At 40.3% G+C, this 22,164-nt stretch overlaps 2 protein-coding genes across 6 annotated transcripts in view; both read left to right on the plus strand.

The window, feature by feature from the left end:
* The window catches only part of kif1ab (kinesin family member 1Ab), a 30,627-nt gene extending 19,857 nt beyond the window's left edge, over positions 1-10,770 (plus strand). For all 5 annotated transcript variants that reach the window (XM_054766150.1, XM_054766159.1, XM_054766167.1 and 2 more), the window contains 7 exons: positions 1,817-2,005; positions 2,096-2,167; positions 2,694-2,803; positions 3,536-3,655; positions 3,728-3,920; positions 3,993-4,111; positions 8,161-10,770. In XM_054766150.1, coding sequence (XP_054622125.1) covers positions 1,817-2,005; positions 2,096-2,167; positions 2,694-2,803; positions 3,536-3,655; positions 3,728-3,920; positions 3,993-4,111; positions 8,161-8,218 — 861 coding nt within the window. In that variant the 3' untranslated portion in view covers positions 8,219-10,770. The remainder of the gene's footprint in view (positions 1-1,816; positions 2,006-2,095; positions 2,168-2,693; positions 2,804-3,535; positions 3,656-3,727; positions 3,921-3,992; positions 4,112-8,160) is intronic.
* Positions 10,771-13,311: 2,541 nt separating this feature from the next.
* On the plus strand, positions 13,312-21,447 carry espnlb (espin like b). The gene is made up of 7 exons (XM_054767909.1): positions 13,312-13,474; positions 14,929-15,004; positions 15,344-15,473; positions 16,326-16,444; positions 18,193-18,372; positions 18,689-19,046; positions 19,164-21,447. The coding sequence occupies exons 2-7, from the start codon at positions 14,990-14,992 to the stop codon at positions 20,135-20,137; spliced, it is 1,776 nt and encodes a 591-aa protein (XP_054623884.1). The 5' UTR covers positions 13,312-13,474; positions 14,929-14,989; the 3' UTR covers positions 20,138-21,447.
* Positions 21,448-22,164: the final 717 nt, after the last annotated feature.

Below are 22,164 nucleotides of genomic sequence, written 5' to 3' on the forward strand. Positions count from 1 at the left end.
TCAAAATATTAAGAGAAAAAGTTGTAATGTAATGAGAAAAAAATGTAATTTTACAAGAATATGAGAAAAAATCATGTCATTTTAGTTGCATAAAGTTGAAATATGAACAAAACAAGAGGTTATTTTTAGAAAGTCGTAATAATATGAAAAACATACAAAACATCGACTGCAGATGTAATTTTTGGAAAATTAGGTTGCAGGAAAAGTTATAATGTTACGAGAATAAAGTCAAAATATTATGGGAATAATATAGAATAAGAGCCAAGAGCGAAGTTTATACTAATATAATATAATGCTCCACCTACAGTCATAGAAAAAATTATTAGACCACCATTGTTTCTTCAGTTTATTGATCCATTTTAAGATAAATATTAATTTAAGAGCTGATATCTAGCAACTTCCATGGTTTTCTTGGTAATAACCAAACTTACTTAAGTTCTCACATGAATAGCTATAGTTTTAGTATATTGTACGGCCACAAAATTTAACTCTTATGATCTATTTTTGTTGTCATTGTTGTATTTGTCCAAACAAAGGTACCTTTAGTTGTATCAGGCATTAAAATGAACAAGAAACTGAAGAAACAAGGGTGGTCTAATCATTTTTTTCCATGACTGTATATCACAAAGTTGAGATGCAGTTTTTTTCTTGAAAGATATGGAACTTTTTAGCATATCGACATGTTGGTTTGCAAACTATCAAAGTGGCTCTTGCATCCTTTCATTTTTCAGTATGTGGCCCTTGCTGGAAAAAGTTTGGACACTCCTGGGCTAAAGGAATGCATTTTTACTTCCATATGAACTTGGGTCCATGTAAACCTTCAGACTCAGCTTATGTATGCTTCTTATCTATTAGGCAGACCTATGGACAGTCCGCTGCAATCGTTTTTGAGATAAAAGCACTCACTCTCTTATCAGCATCCTCGTGTGTGTGTAGGAGGATTCTTCATTGTTGACATCAAATGTAGTTTGATAATTTAGTAAAAATGTATCCCATCACAATCACATGTGATGCATGAAAGCATACAATGTTCAACATTTCAGGTAAGAGACGCTTATTGAGGCATCTGGAAGTGAGGCTTATGAAAAAACACATTTGGTAGATTCTCCACATCAAAAAATGTGCATAGTTTTTTAAAACCCTTGCTAAAGCTTGCTAATTAAAATTCTTTTAAAATTTTTTTCATTCACTTTAAAAAAAAAAAAAAGTTGTATAGTTAACTTTGTATAGTACAGTTGTCCCTCGCCAGTAATGTTACATTGATGAGACATGACATTATTTTACATACCACACTGCATGTAGACAACCATGAAATCATGATAGGGTGAAAAAAAGTTTTCCTCCAATTCCGTGTGGAAGTGGTAAGTTTTTTACTTTTTACTTTCTTCTTCTTTCCCAATCCATTTGAAACATTTTCTTAAGTTTAGAATAAGTAAATTGGAGAGGCTAACTAGTTAGCTCAGTAGCTTGCTATGCTAGCGGCAGCTGTCTCTTATGTCCCTGCAGTGATCTCGTAGCCTGCGCAATGTGGCGTAAACAAAGACAAATAGGAGTGTAAAGATGACTACAGGGTGTTATTTCATGTCTACAGGACTCTAATAATGTTACAACACGTATTTAGAAAATAAACATTTTTTTTTATGCTCTGACTGCGAAAATTTCCCTTATTAATATTGAATCTTACTTCGCAGAAATTCACTTATCGCAGTTGCGTCTGGAACCAATTAACCATGATAAACTTGTGGAATACCACCAATTGTTGATACATGATACAGTATGTTGTAGAAACTCATCTAAAATAAGGTATGTTCTTCAGGTGGAGAAGACCCGTCACTACCTGTTACTTAGAGAGAAACTGGAGGCGACCTTGCAGGCTGGACAGGATGCCCTCTACAAGAGCGTCGACATCAGCGACTTTGCAAAGAGTCCTGTCCTTAGCCAGAGTCCTGTAAGCAGCCCAGCACCAGACAGCCCCAACCAGAGGCAGAGGGAGCTGGCTGCCAAGGTGAAGCCTCCATAAGATCCCAGCTAGCTAGTGTTTATGATCTACAGTACGTTAAAAAAACAACAACAACAACCCTGCTCTTGTTGACAGTGTCTGCGTCTGCTGATGCACACCTTCAACAGGGACTACAGCCAGGTGAGCAGCAGTGCCAGTGAGAGCAAGGTGAGCCCCAGCCCAAACCTTTTAATCCGGCCAATAATTCCCTTTGAACCTTTAGTAACCAAGCCCTGCTCTCCATTAGATCCATTTATTCATCATTCATCACATATTTTTCTTTGCTTTTTTCTTTATTTTCTCCTCACAGTCTCCTCACATTATTATTCTGTCGTGTATTTCATCTAAGATGGTAATAAATAATACATTTATTTTAATTAATATGGTTCAAACCTTCAGTCTGTCATCCAAACTCACACATCTACAAGTATATATTGTCATTTAATTACCTTTTTTCATCAAATTATCTACTGCATATGTAGGAATCTGTTTAGCTTCCACTAACCTTACATGCTACTCCTGCACGTCCATTTTATCATGCTAACACACCAAAAAGGGGCTCTTAGATGATAGATGCTTCTGTTGTGTGGTGCAACACATTGACAAACTGTCCTCTTGAAATGCACGTGTGTGGTGTGTTTGTCTCTTCTCGTCCCGTGTGTGCTTCTCCACGCATGTCAATGTGTCTTTAAAGCTGTCTGAGATGTCGGCGTCACTGATGAGGGGGGAGTCGTCCTCCACGCTGAACACGCTCACCCCATCCTCCACTTGTCCCTCACTGGTTGAGGGACACTACGACATCAGGTGTGTGGTGTGTGCTAGTTGTGTGATTTACATTGGAAAGCGGTGTCAAATTATACATTTACTTAAGAGGCTAATGTCAATGTAATACACATAACTTTGACCTCTGATTTTATTTTGAAACCGTTTTTGAAATTATTATTATTCAATTTTTTTCAATTATTATCCATCCTTTACTGTGTAGCCAGGAGAGAGTTGTGTGCGACAAATTTCCAACTTCCATTTCCAGCTTTAATGTTCTAATCAATCACATTTTACCTCTTGGCCATTACTGCTACATGCTGTGGTGCCTTCACCAAAAAAGCTTAGAAAAAGGCAGTCTATCACACATAAAAGAGTTCTGTGTAGTTCTGCCACTTGAGAGCCCTATTTTTCACAGAAATGGTAGGATTCCGAATTGTACGTCCTCAGATGCAATGTTATTGTAGATGCATCCACATATTGCAGTAGTACTTGATTTCAGGTGAAACATTTGGTAGTACTTTTTATTTGTATTATTAAGTATTTAATTACAATGAATCAATAAAACAGCTTGTTATACGATTGACTGCATAAAATGCCATATCTTACCTTAGTAATTTACATTTTCACCATGTTCTGTGTACATTTTGTAACTATATGTTGTGCTATGATATGTCCATTCTTGCTTTATTGCTTCACTTACAGAAAAATATATTTTAGAAAGCTTACATTGTGATGTGTTGTAGCAGTAAACCCTTGTTTTTTATATCGTAGACACACTGACCCCGGTTCAGGCGCATCCACCCCTGATCTGGACCCGTTTAGCCCAGTGGACAGAAAGAAGGCTCTCAAAGGCTGCAGCTTTGTTCCAGACATACAGGAGATAAGAGTCAGGTGAGGATAATCACACACAACCTGAAATGGCGAAAGGATTCAGTTAAATGTGACCCATTACCTTGTCATCAGCCCCATCGTGTCAAAGAAAGGCTACCTGCACTTCCTGGAGCCCCACACTAGCGGCTGGGTCAAACGCTATGTGGTGGTGCGCCGGCCTTACGTTTACCTGTATCGCAGTGAGAGGGACAATGTGGAGCGAGCTGTCATTAACCTGTCGTCGGCCAAGGTGGAATACAGTGAAGACAAACAGACCTTGCTGCGGGTATGAGCAAAGCATCACATGATTTCTTGGGATTGGGAAAAGTAGCGCTTCTGCACTGTTTCTTGTCTGCAGACTCCAAACACGTTCACCGTGTGCACCGAGCATCGTGGGATACTGCTTCAAGCCAACAACGACAAAGAGATGCACGACTGGCTTTATGCTTTTAATCCTCTGTTGGCGGGTACCATCAGGTGAGTGTTGGAAATAAAAGTAAATCAACATTAAATGTAGAAAAATATGTATCAGTCAGCCAATAGTCATTGTATATACTGCAGTTTTCATTTCAAAACTTTTCAACCTTATTAAAGAGCAGCATTTACTTTACGATGCAGCAAAGTACATTGGGCCTCATTCACGAACATCTTCTTAAAAGTCTTCTTAAGAACTGTACTTAAGAAGGCGTGGGTTGGAAACTGCGCCACATTCACGACACGTTCTTAAGTATGGATAATCGTTCGCACCGGTGTTCTTAGGTTGATGAATGCCAACTGCGATGCCCGTGCATGTGAGGCCTAATTTGCATAGGTCACCGCCTATTATTTCCTATATAACAGGGGTCGGGAACCTTTTTTGCTAAGAGAGCCAAGAAAGCCACATATTTTTAAATGTATTTCCGTGAGAGCCATATACAACTAACAACAACTGACAACACAACAAAATGTGTGCATTATTAAGCATGACCAACAATTTTAGAGTATAATAAGTCTCTGAATTTATTATTTTTAATAACGCTGTTATATTGAAGCTAACCAATAATAAATACTGTAAGATACTTCTTACCATTAATGTGACTTCTGTGCTTGCGGTAGAAAATGGATGGATGGATTAAAGTGCGTAAAGAAGTTTTATATTTTGAATGTTATTTTTAACACTGTGATTTCCGTCAAATAAAATTACAACGAAAAAATGTGATTGTGTTAAAGCCAGAGAGCCAGATGCAATCACCAGAAGAGCCACATCTGGCTCCCGAGCCATAGGTTCCCTACCCCTGCTATATAAGGTAAAAAATGTGCCGCGCGCAACAGGCAGCTGGAGGCGGAGATGGCAACGCGCACGGGCAAGACTGAGGAGCAGCTGGACAACAAACAGAAGAAAAACTTCAATTGTACAGAAATAGAGGTGCTTTTACAAGGAGTGACCAAACACAAGACCACCTTATTTTCACGTGTATCCACCGGTCATCAGGCCATCCTAAAAGAGTCGGCATGGAGCACCATTGCAGGAAACATAAATGCCGTTTCCACGGAGAAACGCACCACCGCAGAGGTTAAAAAGAATTGTTTTGACTTAAAATAGACAAAAAAAAAAAGATTAGACTGCACCGGACGGATCTGGAGGAAACGGGAGGTGGGCCATCAATCAGAAACCAAACCATTTCGGAAACTCTAGAAAATATTTACACAATCATGATGGAAAAATAAAGTCAAAATACATAGTTTGTGTGTGACAATTTATTTTTTCTGTGGTTACATTTGATTAGACGCTGCCTAATTAATACAGCAGCCCCGTGCTCTGGCTCAAGACTTGGCTGGGGGTGCATGTCGTTATCTGGGGGTGCTACGTGCGCAATAGGCACACCACGTTTCATTGCGATGTTATTCTGATGATTCCGCACACCTGCAAGAACAGAGAGGGAAGCCTGAAGCCTGAAGCGGGACATCAAATATTCGTCGCTTTCAGCAAATAATTCTAATGGTCCCTTTACATTCTCTCTCTGTGCAGCGCACGTCCAGCCAGCTACTTTTTTTTTTTGATGAATTGGGATTTGAATATATATTTATTGATGGAGTATATTTTAGTTGTTTTGATGATAAATAATTGTTGGGATATTTTATTTGCACTACATTTTTTGGGATCAGGTTGCAAAATCCATCATGAGGGCGATTGCGCATTGAAACAAGCTTTGCTTGTGCGTAAGAGTCCTCCTGAGTGTTCGTAGAATTTGTTCTTAGATCTAAGAACTGTGAGTTAAGAACACGTTTCATGAATGCCAAAAATCTTCGTAAGAAGGCTTTAAGAACACATTTGTGCGTAAGAACGTTTCGTGAATGAGGCCCATTGTCTGTGAGGGCACACCATTTTGCGCTGTTCTGTTTGTATTTACTTTGCGTCTCAGTGAGTGTTGAATGCTGGAAGGTAAGCCCGTCAGTCCGTCCATGACGAAGGGCTCAACTCGCTCATTCGGTTTGAATCCGGAGTATTCTCACATGGGGGCTGTGGCATTTTGCTTTGCAGTCATCTTTTTTTCCTCCTAATTTCTACTACGTTGCCTTGTATTGCTCCTCACAAGACGTACTTTGTGCACTCTGTATGCATGAGTATGCTCGCAGCACCACCTCCCCCCACAGAGACAAAGCGACTCTATGACTGAGGAGCGGTCTCAATCAGTTCAAGCCATGGCTCTATGGAATGCTGATGTTCTATGAAGTGTCTAGGTGCTGAACCAATGCACAGAGGGAATCCTCTTTCTGCCTGTTTGGAGGCGAGAAACAATGAAAACAGACACGCATGCTCATAGCAATATACACAGGTGGCAAAATTATTGACTTCATTTTCACGAGTGACTAATTTATGTATTTATTATCGTGAGACAGCATTTTTCTGAACGAGAAATCTTTAATCACAAGATCTCACGACACCCCTATAAGCTAGGGTTTCCCCTCGCATTTTTTGAAGCTGTGGTGGTGGGCTGCATGGGAGGGCGGACTACCGCAGTTGTGTTGTGTCGTGCTGCTGCTGCGTCTGAATTTTTTTTCATGCCAAATCATTTTTATGACGTATTTTATTTATTAACTTATTTATTTAACTTTTTTTTTCAACAACAAGCAGAATATGAACGGAGAACATCACAAAACTGGTCATTTAATGGCAAAGTTGCTGAGAGCAAGTGAGAGTTTAAAATATCGAGCCTCCTTTTGTTACCTGACCTATTTATTCCAATAGTTCTATGTGACTACTACAAAAGTACAACATTTTGTACTATTTGACACAAACCTAAATTTATTTTAGTCCCTGTTTTAGAGTAATACGAATACATGGGAAATGAATTGTTCAATACAGTCAAACCTGTCTTAGCGGCCACCTTTATAGAACGGCCACCTGCCTATAGCAGCCACTGAAAAATCCCCCGCAGCAAATTTACATGTTATAGTCCCTGTGTATAGCAGTCACCTGTCCAACGTGGCCAGCGGCCACCCATTCTGTCTCCCTTGGTCAATATCTGACTGCATATAGCAGCCAAATTACCAACTCAAGTAGAAGCTTCATGCACGAAAAAGTTTCGTTTTTCAATCAATGAAGCTGTCGTGTGTAGACTTTAACTACTGAGTCCTAGCTCAGTCACAATCATTCACAAGATCCACACAAACTGTCAGTTGTTCCACATAAAAAAAGCCGTCTTCTTTTGAGCTTGTTATTTCCTGGTCAAACATGTAACTTTAAGAGCATTTGCACCAAAACATTACCGCAAATTAGGCTGGGAACAGGACGTGCTCCCAGCGACGCTACAATAAAAAAAAACATACGCTTGCATGCATGCGGCAGCGGGAGCACTTTTGCAGACTCCCTCTAGTGGCCGCTATAGACAAGTTTGACTGTAATATATTTTTAGTTCACAATAACAGTCAATAAAATAACAATATAAATAATTTTATTATAGAAATGTGTCCTGTGTAAAGAGTATAAAGAGTCCAGGGTTATGATAACGCAGGTGTGTATCCAACTTGCAGCGTTATTAAATCTACTTTGACTAAAAGGAAGGAGAGGTGAGCCATTTTATGTGACTGCCAACATTTAAACTTTACAATTGCCAAAATGGTGTCTTTTTAATATATTTCAAACATTTGACTACATATTTATAGGTTTTCGAAAATTATATTTTAAGTTTTTATGTTTATTAAAATGTATGTGCAATGTAAATAGTTACTGGTTTAAGTTGTTGACTTTACATTTTCATTTCTATTCTGGCTATACATTATTAGTAAACGTCAGTAGATGGCCACATATTATTTATGTTGATATATGTATAATATTAGCCTTATTTCGTCCAAATATTTCTCATATTTTAAATGCTTTGTATTTTTAATAAACAGTATGTGTAATATAAAGTTTTTTTAATTTAAGTTGCTGACTGTACATTCTGACAATACTGCATATACAGTATTTAGCAAACACAGTGGCTGGCTGAATATGTGCAGTGTGATGCTATATTCCATCATCTGACAATTTCTTTTTCCCGCAGGTCCAAACTATCAAGGAGAAAGTCTGTTCAGTCGGTGCCGGCTGCCCAGAGGATGTGAGAATAGAAGGGCCTATATTGACAAATGACCAACACACACACTTGCACACACAAACACACACACAAAGCGATACAATCTAAACACCGCCAACTCACTATTGTAGGATCCACCTCCACCAACCATATAAATACACTTTTACATAAATTACAGTATTGAAATAACCTTCTATATATATTTAACGCCATTACTCAATAGCTCACTGTTAACAAGCCTGCATAGTGACCAACAGTGTATAGTCATATACCCGTGTAATCCTCCAGTTAATGTCGTCAAGGTTGTTAAGCGGACAGGCTCATCCACATGTGTTTCTACACAGCGGCACCTGGTGGGGGGAGGTTTTCCTGTGTTTAATGTGCAGGGATGCGAGTCTGAGTGTTGTTTCCCTGTGGAGAGAACACGTGTTGTTCAAGTAGCATGCAACATTAATTAGGACGCAAGGGTCTATTGTTGTCCATTTGTTTTTTTTTCCGGAGCTGAATGAGCGATAACACGTTTGCCTTTAAAAAAAAAATCCCTTCTATATATTATTTATTGTTGCTTTATATTTTTATTTACTCGTGTAGGAAATACTGACTAATTTTGTTGCACGGCACTTTATCACCCTCATTGAATTCATGTGTTGCGTCATTCACTCGGTTGTTGTATAACCAAAGCCTTGTTTTTATTGTGCACTTGTGTTACCAAACCTCCTCCTCCTCCTCCTTCTTTTTAATCAAGAGAATCCAATTCCGATTACTAAGCTAGAGACACAGCAGACATGTTTAAACGGCTATACTGGTAAAGATATACATATACAAATGGCGAGTTATGTGTATGAATTCTATTTTGCGACCAGGTGCAGTGACATCCAGCAGGTAAGTGAAAACAAAAGACATGAAAACGTGCATCAGTTGGAGGAATGTTCGCAATGATGTAAAGATAATGTTCATATTTATGGACAAATAATTCTATGTGAATTCCTGCTACAGCAGCAACAAGCACTTATCCTACATTTAATGTGTCAGTAGAGTAGCTGCTTTGCATCTATCTATAGGGTTGATGTAATTTCTCCCCTGGTAGCAACATAAAGGAATTCCAAATGGACCTGTAATGATTTGTAATGCCTGAGCCTGTCCCTAATTGAGAATTTAGTAGGATTTCATACAAAAACATAATTTTGAAGTTAATTTTGCCGTAATCCCCCTTTTTGTGAATTGCTGGCATGGAAATAAGAAAGAGCGTTTCTATGAGAACGTGCAATACCACAATGACACATCATATGGATTTCTCTCATGCATTCTTGCAGTGATCTAAGGTCCGCGTAACTAACTACGCTTTACAGGTGTGTTTGATACCCAGTCGAGTTGCTCTTTTGTAAGAATTCCTACTAAATTCTTCTGAGATCATTCAAAAGAGGGCAAGTCCATGCACCAGCTAGTGCCTCCCCCGTTCCTCCACTTCCTCGTGTAAGACTAGCTTGTATGTATGTAGGCTGACGTACTAAATACTCTGACTTTTATAAGATATCATTGAAGCTTTGTTGTATGTCGTAGTAGCCTGTAACGTAGGGTACCGTCGCTGAACTAAAAAGCCACGTTGTTTGTTGCTGTCGCTGCTTGCTATTTGACAAAGTACATTATTCAAAGTAAGCTTATTAGTAGATGCTTTTATCTGTCTTTGCTGCACCGCGATGACCCAAAACTGTACTTAAAATGTCAAAAAATTGTGTGTGTTTTTTTTTTTTTAAACGAAGGACATGGTCTACCAACCATTTGGTCTTTTCCTGCTGCTTCCTGTTTGCTCCAGGCCAGCCAACCTGCTGAGCAATGCAGCCTCATTTAAAACCTTGGAAATGCAGAGCACTGCAAAAGTAATAACAATAATGTCATTTTTTCACATGTTGGGTCGTCCTGGTGCGGTCACTCGTTTCTGTTCCTGCAAAATTCTTAACATACCGTATATAAAAGATGAATGGAAAGCTTTATTTGTGAAGTTGTGAATAGAATACAATGCACTATTTATTTAAGTAGAATCATGCACATATCTTGCTTTATTCAGTATGATTTCATAAGAATGTAATGTCTTCTGGTAGTCTGACTTTCTAATCATACATTTCGGTGCAATGCTTTGTTTATGTTGACTGCTTCTTAGCACGGGGTCGTAGCATGTAGGTCCACTTGCTCGTATATAAGCAAACTCCCCCTCCTCCCTCTCTCTTAAATACTGGTGTAAAGTTTATTGTCATTCATGATCTTTGTAATGAAACCTCCCTCTCAGCTCTGTATTGTATATAAACAAATTCTCTTTATACAGATGCTATTAGTGTATCTCTCCTCCACTGTACGTCACCTTTCATGAGAACAGAAATAGAAATAACTGGTCTGTCACAAGTCTTGCGGGCTGATCGTGGAACAGTTTTATCAGTGCGGTGGTCTCTGTGGACCAATCTGTTCAGACCTGCATCTCACTTTTATCTTTTCATTGTTCTGGAGGTTTCTCTGCCGTGTGTGGGCACTTAACTAATGTCAAGAAAAAAAAAACAAGACAAATAAATAAATGAGTGTTCAAAATGATTTATTTGTATTATTGTTTTGTATGTTTATTATTTTAGTTTGGTGTTTTAGTTGAATTCTGGTGCATCATACTAAGATGTTTCCAATAATTTGGTTATTTAGCTACTTATATGATGCAGTGCAATTTAACATCAAACTAAATTCATCTCTGTAAAGGATGTCATTGTGTGGGTGTACCTAATGAAGTGTCTGGTGAGTATATATTTCAAATAGTTTTTTCCACTTATATTTAGTACATATATATATATATATGTACTGTACTGTACTGTACTGTATGTATGTATACAGTCAGACAAGTACAGGTATATACAGTGATGGAAAAAAAAAATTCAGACCACCCTTGTTTCTTCAGTTTATTGATCCAATTTAATGCCTGGTACAACTAAAGTTTTGTTTGGACATATATAATGATGATAACAAATATAGCTCATAAGACTTTCATTTAAGAGTTGCTATTTAGCTATTTAGCTCTTATGAGTTATTTTTATTGTCATTGTTATATTTATTATATATCACAAAGGTACCTTTAGTGTATCAGGCAGTAAAATGAACAAAAAACTGAAGAAACAAGGGTGGTGTAATATTTTTTTCCATGACTGTATATACACATATACTGTATGTCCATCCATTTTATATACTGCTTATCCTCACTGAGCCTATCCCAGCTGATTTCGGGTGAGAGGTGGGGTACACCTTGGGCTGGTCGCCAGCCAATCCCAGGGCACATATAGACAAACAACCATTCACTCTCACATTCATACCTATGGACAATTTAGCGCCCACGTGCAAAACATGCCAACTATACAGAGAGATGCCCAACAGATATTCGAACCCAGATCTTCCCGATCTCTTAACTGTGTGGCCAACATGTTAACCAGTAGGCCACTGTGAGGTGCTTGTGTATGTATATTTATATATACCGTATAATAGGGCTGTCAATCAATGAATATACGCTGCTCAAAAAAAATAAAGGGAACACTCAATTCACACTCAGTCAAAACTGCTGCGCCGTTATTCAAACTGTCCACTTTGGAAGCAACACAGTTTGACAATCAATTTCACATGCCGTTGAGCAAATGGAATAGACAACAGGTGGTGTCTTTTTCCACTTTAATTTTGAGTGTGACTCCAAATCCAGACCTGCATGGGTTTAGAAATTTGATTTCAGTTAATAATTTTTGTGTGAATTTGTTGTCAGCACATTAAACCATGTAAAGACCAAAATATTTAATAAGAATATTTCATTAATTTAGATCTAGGATGTGATGTTTTAGTGTTCCCTTTATTTTTTTGAGCAGTATATTTAATCATGATGAATCGCATGTTGTCAGTAGTTAACTTGTAATTAATCACAGATGGAAATAACATTTTATCTATAATACGTGCAGCTTTGAAAGATCATTTTTAAGTTTTTAATAAACCTATCAACATGTGACCAATGTTCCCTCAAATTTGTCAAGTGTCTGAGCATATAGACTGTGGGCGGCATCAGATGTGCACACTATAGTATCACACCCGTCCAAAACCAGAGATCCTGAGGTAGACCAACTTCCATTCTGTGGTATTTGTATACGAGTGGTTTCAAAAGGTCAGAAAGGCGTATTTCACAATGTAGTATTTTTTTTGTCCACCTCAAAAACAAGCCGTGGAACTATCTCATCCAATTCCTGATCTGGATCTTGGAGGAAGCACCTAGTTTATAGTTTCATTTTCCATTTCTTGCTTGTTTACCGTTGTTTTTTTTTTTCTTCTTAATTATGTATACTTTTGTTTCCTTATTTTCTTTCTGTTTTGCAGCAGCCTGTTCTGGCACTATTTCATTCAGGAAATGTACTTGAAAGTGACGCCACATTTGCGGTATCTGTTTACTTTTGTCTAAAATAAATGTTAATTAAAAAAATGTCAACCGCCAAAACAACCACCTTCGGGTCCATTCGGCATCAGTCGGGCAAACTCGGTGTAACACTTCCTGTATCTGGTAAATCCGGCCATCAAAATAAAAGCATGCCTGTACCACACATACTGTATTCAGTATATATATACACACACACATATACACAATACAGTGGTGCAAAAAAGTGTTAGCAACTGAAAACAAAATGCATTTTTTAAATGATTTTTTTTATTAAGGGAGGGGAAAAAAATTCAAATCTACATGGCCCTGTGTGAAAAAGTGACTGCCCCCCACCCCCTTGTTGTTTTTACTGTTTTATTGCTTTTGTTTCTGCATTTCCAACCATATTTGATAGGAAGGGTCCACATTATGCGGTGGGTCAAGGATCTTGGTTGCATCACTGCAGTAACCTCCACTGTCATCACCAATAAATTACAGGTATGTCCACTATTATGGATGTGGCAGGTGATCAATCATCGCATATCATCCTTACACATACAGTATATACTACTGCTTTGTTTCAATCACATACTTATGACATCACCTCCATCATCGTCTTGTGTCACAACAAGTGAGAAGGAAACTGTCATGAACGGCTAAGCCGGAGTTCGGTTCCCAACGCAGAGAGCGACGCTTGGTGGTGAACAAAGGTTTTAATGTCCAGAAAAATAATGGTTTTAACAAGGCAAAAAACGAGAATAGAGTCCAACGAAAAAACACAGGCCAAGCCCAGCTAAGGATAACAAACAACACTGCTACAAAAGGTAGCAGGGAAAAGGCTAAGGACAACAAAAGGCACTACTACAACAGGTAGCAGGAAAGGACTAGGAGTCTCTCAAAACAGAAACTGCAGATACACAGGAACTAACACTGCTGGAGTAGCCGAGCAGGGAAAAGTACTCACAATAGCAGAGGACCAGTCGGGAATAGCTAGCACGGTAGGCTCGAGGAGCAACATAGCAATAGGTACGATCTGGCACCGAACGAGTCCAAGTGCCATGCTTAAGTACCCGCCGCCTGTGATAGTGTGCAGGTGTGCGCAGGTAGCTCCGCCTCAGCCGGCTCGGTGGTAACTGCAAGACACGGCAGACAGGCGGCAGCAAAAAGACAGACACAGAATGTGACAGAAACCACACACCAGCTGAGAGAATACAGTCTCCCGCATATGTCCACCTGTTCTATACCACCACCATATGCAGGTCACCCTATCCCCCCTTTTTAATTATGGACAGGAGCCTACAGTACCTCCCTCAGCATCTGAGGTTTGTGTCTGGGTGATGATGCTGCTTCAGTCTTGTTCAGCTTATTTGGTTCCATGTGACAAACAGCAGTTTGTGGACAATCTGACCGTTTAATCATATATTTGTAGCTTCTTACATTCTATCATCTTGCTGGCACCGCCATTGCTAGACGACTTTACTGTGAGTACAATTTGTTATTGTGAAAGATGATAAATAGGGTTTAGAAGTTATTTTACTGATCATCAAGCATGCAAAGGGCTTTTTCATCCATGTTTGTTGTCATAATGTGCTTTTTATGTGCAGTATATGTGGATGTTATGGCAAAACTTGATGTATTTTAGAGAGTTTGGGTCTGGGGAGGGAACCAGATATCTAATTTGGATCTTGAGCTGGAAAAGCTTCATGTTTTATATTTTTGCCTAAAATAAAATGAGATATCAAACATCTTCCAAGACTGAATAGAATCCAAATAAATGAACACATCCAAATTGTACACCCTCATAGAGACCTACCTCTGGTATATACCTGACTTTTCTGACATTTAGATTAGACTATTTCCATAGTCCATCCTCACAAGCCAAACATCCCCGTATTCGAAGTTTGCCATAATAATTTGTGGAAAAATGTGTTCAATGGAAGAGATAAAAAACAAAGCTTATCTTACAGTATATTGTACACACAATAGACCTTTAACAGGACAAATGGTGTAAATTAGATCAGTTTTAACAACGTGGGTTTGATTATGCTGTTAATCGACTCCAGCAAACCAGTAAGGTTACCTGAAGCAGGCTATCACGTCTCCACAAACTCTTCACAAGCTTTCTCCTGCACTCTGTGTGGCATGCCACACTTTCACTAAGCAGGCTCATGTTTCACCGCCTTTTGATTCAGCCTGCCAAAGTGACCATTGTTCTTTGCATTAAGCATCTGTGTGTGTGTCATAGAGGGGGTTGATTACCTGTTCTATATTCAAAAATGCACTCTGTGAGGGCTCATTTTATATGGTTTCTGTTGTCCTTTCAGACTCTTTTTAAGAAAAGAAGAGCTCCTGCTGTTTTGAGACAAGGAAAGGACCAGGACCAACATGGAGAGCAGCAAGGTGACTCATTACCAGTTTTAAATATGCAATGTGAGCAAACATCACTGCATGATAGTGGACAACAAGTATTGAGATAACACATCTCAATTAATTAAGAGACCTATAGATCTCCATTCTTCATCTTCATCCTACTGCAAGTCCATGAGGGCAGGCTTGGATGAGTTTGGTTAAAAAAAAACACACACACACACACTTTAGGGATGGTGAGCCATAAGAATACTTTTGTCCCTATCATTGTACAGTATGTGTCATCATGAATGCAGAAGTTAAGTGATGTGAACAGTGGAGGACATTTGTTTGCACTTTCCCTTTAAATGTTGTCGACGATGCTCCCAGCAGCCAGTGAAGGAGGTGCTCCCCCTTCCCCGACTCCCAACAACCTCTTCATCCTCATCCTCAGTGACTCTGGCTGATGCTCCCAAAAGACATACAACGGGCTCCATGCACCAAATACACATGGCCTCCTCAGGTATTGGTTAGCATGTACAATATGTCCATCACTGAATACTGTGCCTTTGGTTGTAGTCCACTGAAAAGCATGTATCTCCTCCACATTTTGGACAGTAAATGCTTTTTAAGACCAATTGTTCAAAAAAAGCAAAATTCATGTTTTTATGGAAATAGCATTGGCATTTGTTCCATTTCAATGAATAAAATTGGTTATTTCATCAATAAATAAACAAAATGAACTTACTATACAATCAAGGCCGAGATCACGGACAAAAAATATACCTTAAATTATGTCCTGGCATTGCTGAATGATCATTGCACTTTGTGAACATCCAATCAGATTGCTCTTTATGCTGTTTAATTCCACTCGAGGGCATATTTGCTGCCCATCCATCCATTTTCTATGCCGCTTGTCCTCACTAGGGTCGCAGGGGTATGCTGGAGCCTATACCAGCTGACTTTGGGCGAGAGGCAGGGTACACCCAGGACTAGTCGCCAGCCAATTGCAGGGCACATATAAAGAAACAACTATTCAACACTCACATTCATACCTATGGACAATTTAGAGTCAACTAACCTAACATGCATATTTTTGGAACAAGGAAACCGGAGTACCGGAGAAAACCCATGCGCGCACGGGGACAACATGCAAACTCCACACAGAAATGCCCAAACGGAGATTCGAACCCAGGTCCTCCCAATCTCCTGACTGTGTGGCCAACATGCTAGCCACTAGGCCACCGGCATATCTGCTGCCATATCCTGTTTCTTTCTTTGGAATTTCAGCAGCTCTCAGCAGTCTTAACCCAGATTTAACAAAGACATCAACAACATACAGAACATAACATTTTGTGACGCATGATGTTTCCAGTGGTGACCTCATTCAGCCAGCTGAAGCCACCAGAGAGAGACCTCACTCTGATGTCACACAAGAAGACAATCAAATTCCTGAAACAAGCTGGCATCACGGCTGTCTTCACTGGACAACAGGTAAAATCGATTAAACATGCTCATTTTTTATCAGTAGCAGATTGCAATGGATTTCGAGCCTCCAAGCTAAGTCCTTAGTGCCTCTGAAGTTCTGCCACTCTAAAACAGCAGTCTGATGTCGCAATTAGGGCTGTCTTCGACTAAGGATTTTCATAGTTTGATGTGATTAGTTAGATTTTGTCTATAGTTAACTAATCGTCAAATGTTGTTGTTGTGTTTTTTTTAGGGCACAGCTAATTGGGATCCCTGCAAATAAACAGATCTTTTCCGCCTCAATGAAAAAGGCTAAAACACTCAGATAAACAAATAAACATGATATGTGTGCAGCAACAGTACCTTAATTTAGTTAGTGACGCAGAAAACCGAAACACTGTCACTGTTGGCAAGCGGGCAGATCACACATAAGAAAAGTACTCATAAAATAGGGCCAACATGGCTTTAAAACAAAAACTTGCCAAAACTCTCAGTTAGCAGCCTAATTTCTATGATCCACAATCAGGATATACATTTACGTTGGCATAACAGCCTTACCTGTTTTAAATGATACTCCATGTTGGTTGTTGTTGTGTTATATGTAAGAAGCTATATGTATATGTACTGTATATGCTATATGTAAGAACACATGTTGTACTTTCTTGGGGTCATCTTCCCTCTCCCCGGTCACTTCGTCCAGCTCCTCCCAGCGGATCCCAAGGTGTTCCTAGGCCAGCTGGGAGACATAGTCTGTCCAACATGTCCTGGGTCTTCCCCGAGGCCTTCTACTGGTCGGACTCGCCCTGAACACCTCCCCAGGGATGCGAACGCTCACTACAAATTAGGCTAATTTTATATAAAAATAGGGCATTTATAAAAAAAACAAATGTATACTGTATACAGAAGTGGGGACCCCCATGTAGACAGAAGTCAGAACGGTACGATCTTGACCATGTGACATTTTCAAATCATACGATTTGACATCAAGGTTGATATTCGAATCAGACTCCTCCGGTCAAATTGTCGATTATTCTAAGGGGCTGTCCACGAGGAAACTTTTTGTGGTGGAAACGGCAAAGTATTTTTATAGTTTCAGCCTTACATCCATAACAACGGTGTTCTGGGTGCCATGAAACCTTTTCCAGAGTGGGAAAATCTGATAACGGTGGCTTGTTGTTGCCCTGTAGACAAGCAAACCGCTACTTTCTGAAAACAATGATGTCGCCGTAATGTTCCCAGACGAACAAAATGGAGCCAAACAACAACATTGGGGGACTACAGAGCTGTTTGTGCTGCAGTTGGTGCCATTGGCAGTATTACAATAAAATCTCGCGGCCCCCTTGTTTTTGTTTGTGTGTAGCAGAAGAAGACAGACCTATGCCCATGCGTTCTTTCTTCCTCTATAGTTTGTGTCACGTGGTTTTGTCTGTGTATCAGTTTACAGCGCTACACGTAGGTGTGCCTTATGTATTACATCGCTTTCACCCAGTGACCTGAAAACGTTCCCGTGTGGATGTGACCATTTACTGATCCAACACTGTGTGGGAGTGAATTTTTTTTAACCTGACAAAACAAAAACAAAACTACGAGAGTTCCCGTGTGGTGAGGGCCCAAGACACCGCTAGTTGCAATCGTGCCTTATGACAATTTCCCTGACAGGGAATCGAAGCAAGAATGTGAAAATCCCACATCTTGACCTCTATACCACAAGAGATCTGCAAACTATCACTAAAGATGCCTCCAGATAGCTAAACCCTCACTCCATCTCCCTGCAGAAACAAGACACTAATCAGCTTCCGCAGGAGATACCGATTGTTGATGTGATCCTGGCCGACATTGAGGCCCTAGTGCCCACTCATGATGAGGCTGGACACCCCATTGCCGAGTGGAAACGTCAGGTGATGGTGCGACAGCTGCAGACCCGACTGCAGGATGAGGAGGCACAGAGGAGAAAGGTACTGGTCAGTTCTAGTCTTAGTCCATCCATGTATTCATTAGAGATCAGAGCTGCACAGATGCCCAGACTTCATTGTCTTTGGCCAAGTCCTGTAGTTCCACCTTGGCTGTCCTGAGGCCTCCTTCCGATTGGGCATGCATGGAACACCCAGACTAGAAGACAAGTTTTAGCCCATTGACTTCACTGAAAGTATCCTTCATAGTCTAATTTGGTCTTTCACTGCTTTTGAAGGCATTGTACATGGTAGTATTCACCCGCTGGGAACCATAAAAACAAACTGTCAACTGCTAAACTATTTTTCATGTCTCTTGCAGGACCTCAATCACGGTTCCTCCCCTGTGGATGGCTGGAAGTACTCCCAAACCCACAATGCAGTCCTGGGGCCCTATGGAGAGCTCCTCACAGAAGACGACCTTCATTATCTGCAACAGCAGATTGACAATGTGTCCCTTCAGAAGCGCTACCAGGCCTATGAGGTGGAGCTGACCAGGTTGACAGAGGAACTGAGGGCTATTCTACCTGACCCCATCTTAAACATTTCCCTCAACAAAGAGGCCCTGCAAGAAATGGACGCGCAGGGAAGTCGGGCGCTGCCGATCTGGTGCAGCCGCGTCTCGGAGATTGTCAGGAGTATGTCACTGCTGGTGGCCAGCCTGACTCGAACCACCAAGGATGGTGCTACGAGGAGTGTGGTGGAGGATCTGATAGAGGGGATGAAGGGGTTTCAGGGGGTAAGGGACGGTTTAACGGTAGGCCCAGGCCATGAGCTTCTGCAAAACACAAATGGACATAAGATGCCACTCATTGGTATGGCGTTTGGTCATGAGATGGAGAGCTACAGCAGGTCACCCAGAGAACAAGTGGAGAAGGAGATCCGTCAGTTTGGGGTGTCAGTCAGAAACCTCCGAGCCAACTTTGAAGGTCAGATTGGTGACATTTATCCCTTTGCTGGAGTGCTGCCTAGCAAAAACCAAACAAACCAATCTTATGGACTAACTAACAAGCTAACTAATTACCCTAAAAAACTCCCACCTGTGATAGAGACGACCAGCCTGAGGAAAGAGCGTATTGTTGTGCTGTTTCTGAGCCACTGGAAGAAGTCTGCTTACGCTATCTCAATGCGAGCAGCAAGGCAGGAACAGGATGTAAAATCAGAAGCCCAACAAAGTGTCCCGTCCATGTTTCTCTTCTGCCAAAAACTAGGAGCTGTGAACAAGATGTTAAACTCCTGGAGGAATAAACTCCAGCTGAATGACGCTCACACGTCGTATTTGTCAGCCAGTGCCTCCCAAAACCCACTTCCTGTGTACTCTCCGGAACAATTCCTACCAGATGTGGACTACGATAGCTTGACGCTGGACCTCTTCATGCTGGGATACTTCCACATCCTGGAACAGGGGCTGTCGCGAGAAGAGAGGAAAATGAGGCATCTGCTCTGCTTTGAAGTCTTTGACCACGTGGGGACTTTCCCCTGGGAGAAAGTGAGGGACTTCCACAAGGCCGTACTTCAGGAAATCCAGACCGGGAGGCGACAGTGGAGGGATGGCTTTGACGACATCAAAGTTCGCTTCTTTGGAGACTTGAGACCATCATCAAATTCCACACCGGTGCCTTTCGTTGTAGTTGAAGGTGCTTCGCCAGATGAAGGTAGCAGTGACATGGACTTCTCCTGTTTCAACAATGAAGACATTTGTAAATATATTGATCGCAGCTTTGCTTTCTGGAAGGAGAAGGAGGCGGAGCTCTTTGATTTTGAACGCTAGCGTGGTCGTTTTGTTTGTGTACTCACTGTGGCAGTTTTACAGAAGGTTTATATACAAAATACCCTGTTGACCCAATTACAAGGTGGTATTTTTTCTTGCAAAAAGACAGCTGGTCTTTTATTTGGGGTCTAGAGATTTATACATGTAAACCAGCAGGTGCCTCCCAAAAAGTTCTCCCCAAATGAGTCAGAGATTTTCTTCCTGGCACTCACATACACCAGTGACATGGCGAGATGCAACACATAGACCAATTGGAAAACATTACCTTGTTGAAAACATGATTTAAAGAACAATTTTAAATTGTATTTTTACAAAAACAGGTGTCGAAAAAGAGAGGTTGTCTTATATTCAGGCATCATAGTATATTTGGGTCAATACAGTAATTTACAGAGGTGGGAGCAAGTTATTGTTTTGCAAGGCTCAAGTTTTTAATCTCAAGTCAAGTCTCAAGTCAAAACAAGACAAGACAGGTTGAGTCATAGACTTGAGTCTTTAAAAGTCATAAGCACAGTGTCTCCCAAATAAAATGTCATTTTAACAATGTAACAATCTATTAAATTTGAGTCTGACTCGAGTCTGCCCAAAACTCTAGTCTACCTCTGAGCTGAAGTTCATCTAAAGGGCCCACAGTTTGTGCAGGAAGTAGTTCCTATATACTATTTCTGCGTTTGACGATTGCTTGTGTTAAAAGTATACACCCCTACTAGGTTTCCTATGCTATTATTTTTCTGACAAATACACCACATGGTGGTGCTGCTATTAAACCCAAAGCTTGACCACAGGAGTCAGGCTAACTTGAACTTTCTTGCACGGTTAAATGCGCTGTACTAAACACCCACTGTAACTTTAGGGTGTTTTGCCGAATCACCATGAAATCAGGTACACACATTTGGACGACTGACAAACACGTATGTAAAATTTGAGTGTCAAGCAAGTGATTGAGCATTTGTCTAACGATTATAAAACTTTGAGGATATCTGTATTGCATGTATGCTAGCATATCTTTCTAACCATTGTGACCACAACCCATAGGGGGCACCACAAATGTTTCCTGTCAGTCGTGTGTATGTTTATGTGTTGTCAATTTTATTGTTTGAAAAAGTATGTTTCCTATGAAATGAATCAAATGCGCTTGTACTTCTGTCTACTCATCTACTCCAAATCAATTTCAGCTGTTAACAACGGCATTGTGCTGTTAGATGTACAGTAGTTACAGTACATGTAGGCCTCTCTTGGCACATGTTAGATAGCGTGACCAGAGCAGACGTATTTAATCGCTTCCACTTGCTTGGCTTTCATCTTATCCTTTATCACAGGGGTCTTCAATTAAAACTGAGTAAGGTCCGTTTATGCAATTTTTTTCACAGAGAAGGTCTGAACCTTATTTTGCCTTAAACTGCGTCAAACAGACTAGCTCATGTGAACATCAAATGTCATGAAACCCTGCACATCACCCTATGACACAATTACTTTGGCACCTAAATTGCATTTCAAAGATAACAGGACCAAATTTCACATAAATAATAAGTTTGACTGTACAAACAATGAATGAACACAAGAGGCTTATTTTTAAGTTAAATAAAACTGCATTGGTTTCTGTGAAAAAAATAATATTGAATAATAAAAATTTATCTCTAATTTGTCTCTTTAACAGAAAAGCTGCAACAGCACATTCTCTTAAAGCAGGGGTGTCAAACTCGTGCCATGGAGGGCGGAGACACTGCAGGTTTTCTTTCCAGCCAGTCACTAAAGCAGGTGATTTTAATGATCAACACCTTCAGTTTGAGTGAAGGAGCTCGTCAATTAAATCACCTGCTGAAGAAACTGGTTGGAGAGAAAACCTGCAGCGTCTCGGCCCTCCAGGGCACGAGTTTGACACGTGTCTTAAAGGTTCCCATTTTCTTGTTACAGTTGTAGCTGACATTGGAATTTGCCTGTATTGGTCACACAATTCCTCTTTTGCTTACCTTTGAGTAAGCTAAGATAAGATATGCCTTTATTAGTCCCACAAGGGGGAGTTCCAGGTT

The sequence above is a fragment of the Dunckerocampus dactyliophorus genome, chromosome 2 (assembly GCF_027744805.1).
Source record: "Dunckerocampus dactyliophorus isolate RoL2022-P2 chromosome 2, RoL_Ddac_1.1, whole genome shotgun sequence".
NCBI lineage: Eukaryota > Metazoa > Chordata > Actinopteri > Syngnathiformes > Syngnathidae > Dunckerocampus > Dunckerocampus dactyliophorus.

Bases quoted from the DNA above. Each gene is read 5' to 3' on its own strand.
- espnlb (XM_054767909.1), top strand. The intron at 18,373-18,688 runs GTACTGGTCAGT...TGTCTCTTGCAG, and splicing joins AGGAGGCACAGAGGAGAAAG to GACCTCAATCACGGTTCCTC. The intron at 19,047-19,163 runs ATGGTGCTACGA...ACACAAATGGAC, and splicing joins CCTGACTCGAACCACCAAGG to ATAAGATGCCACTCATTGGT.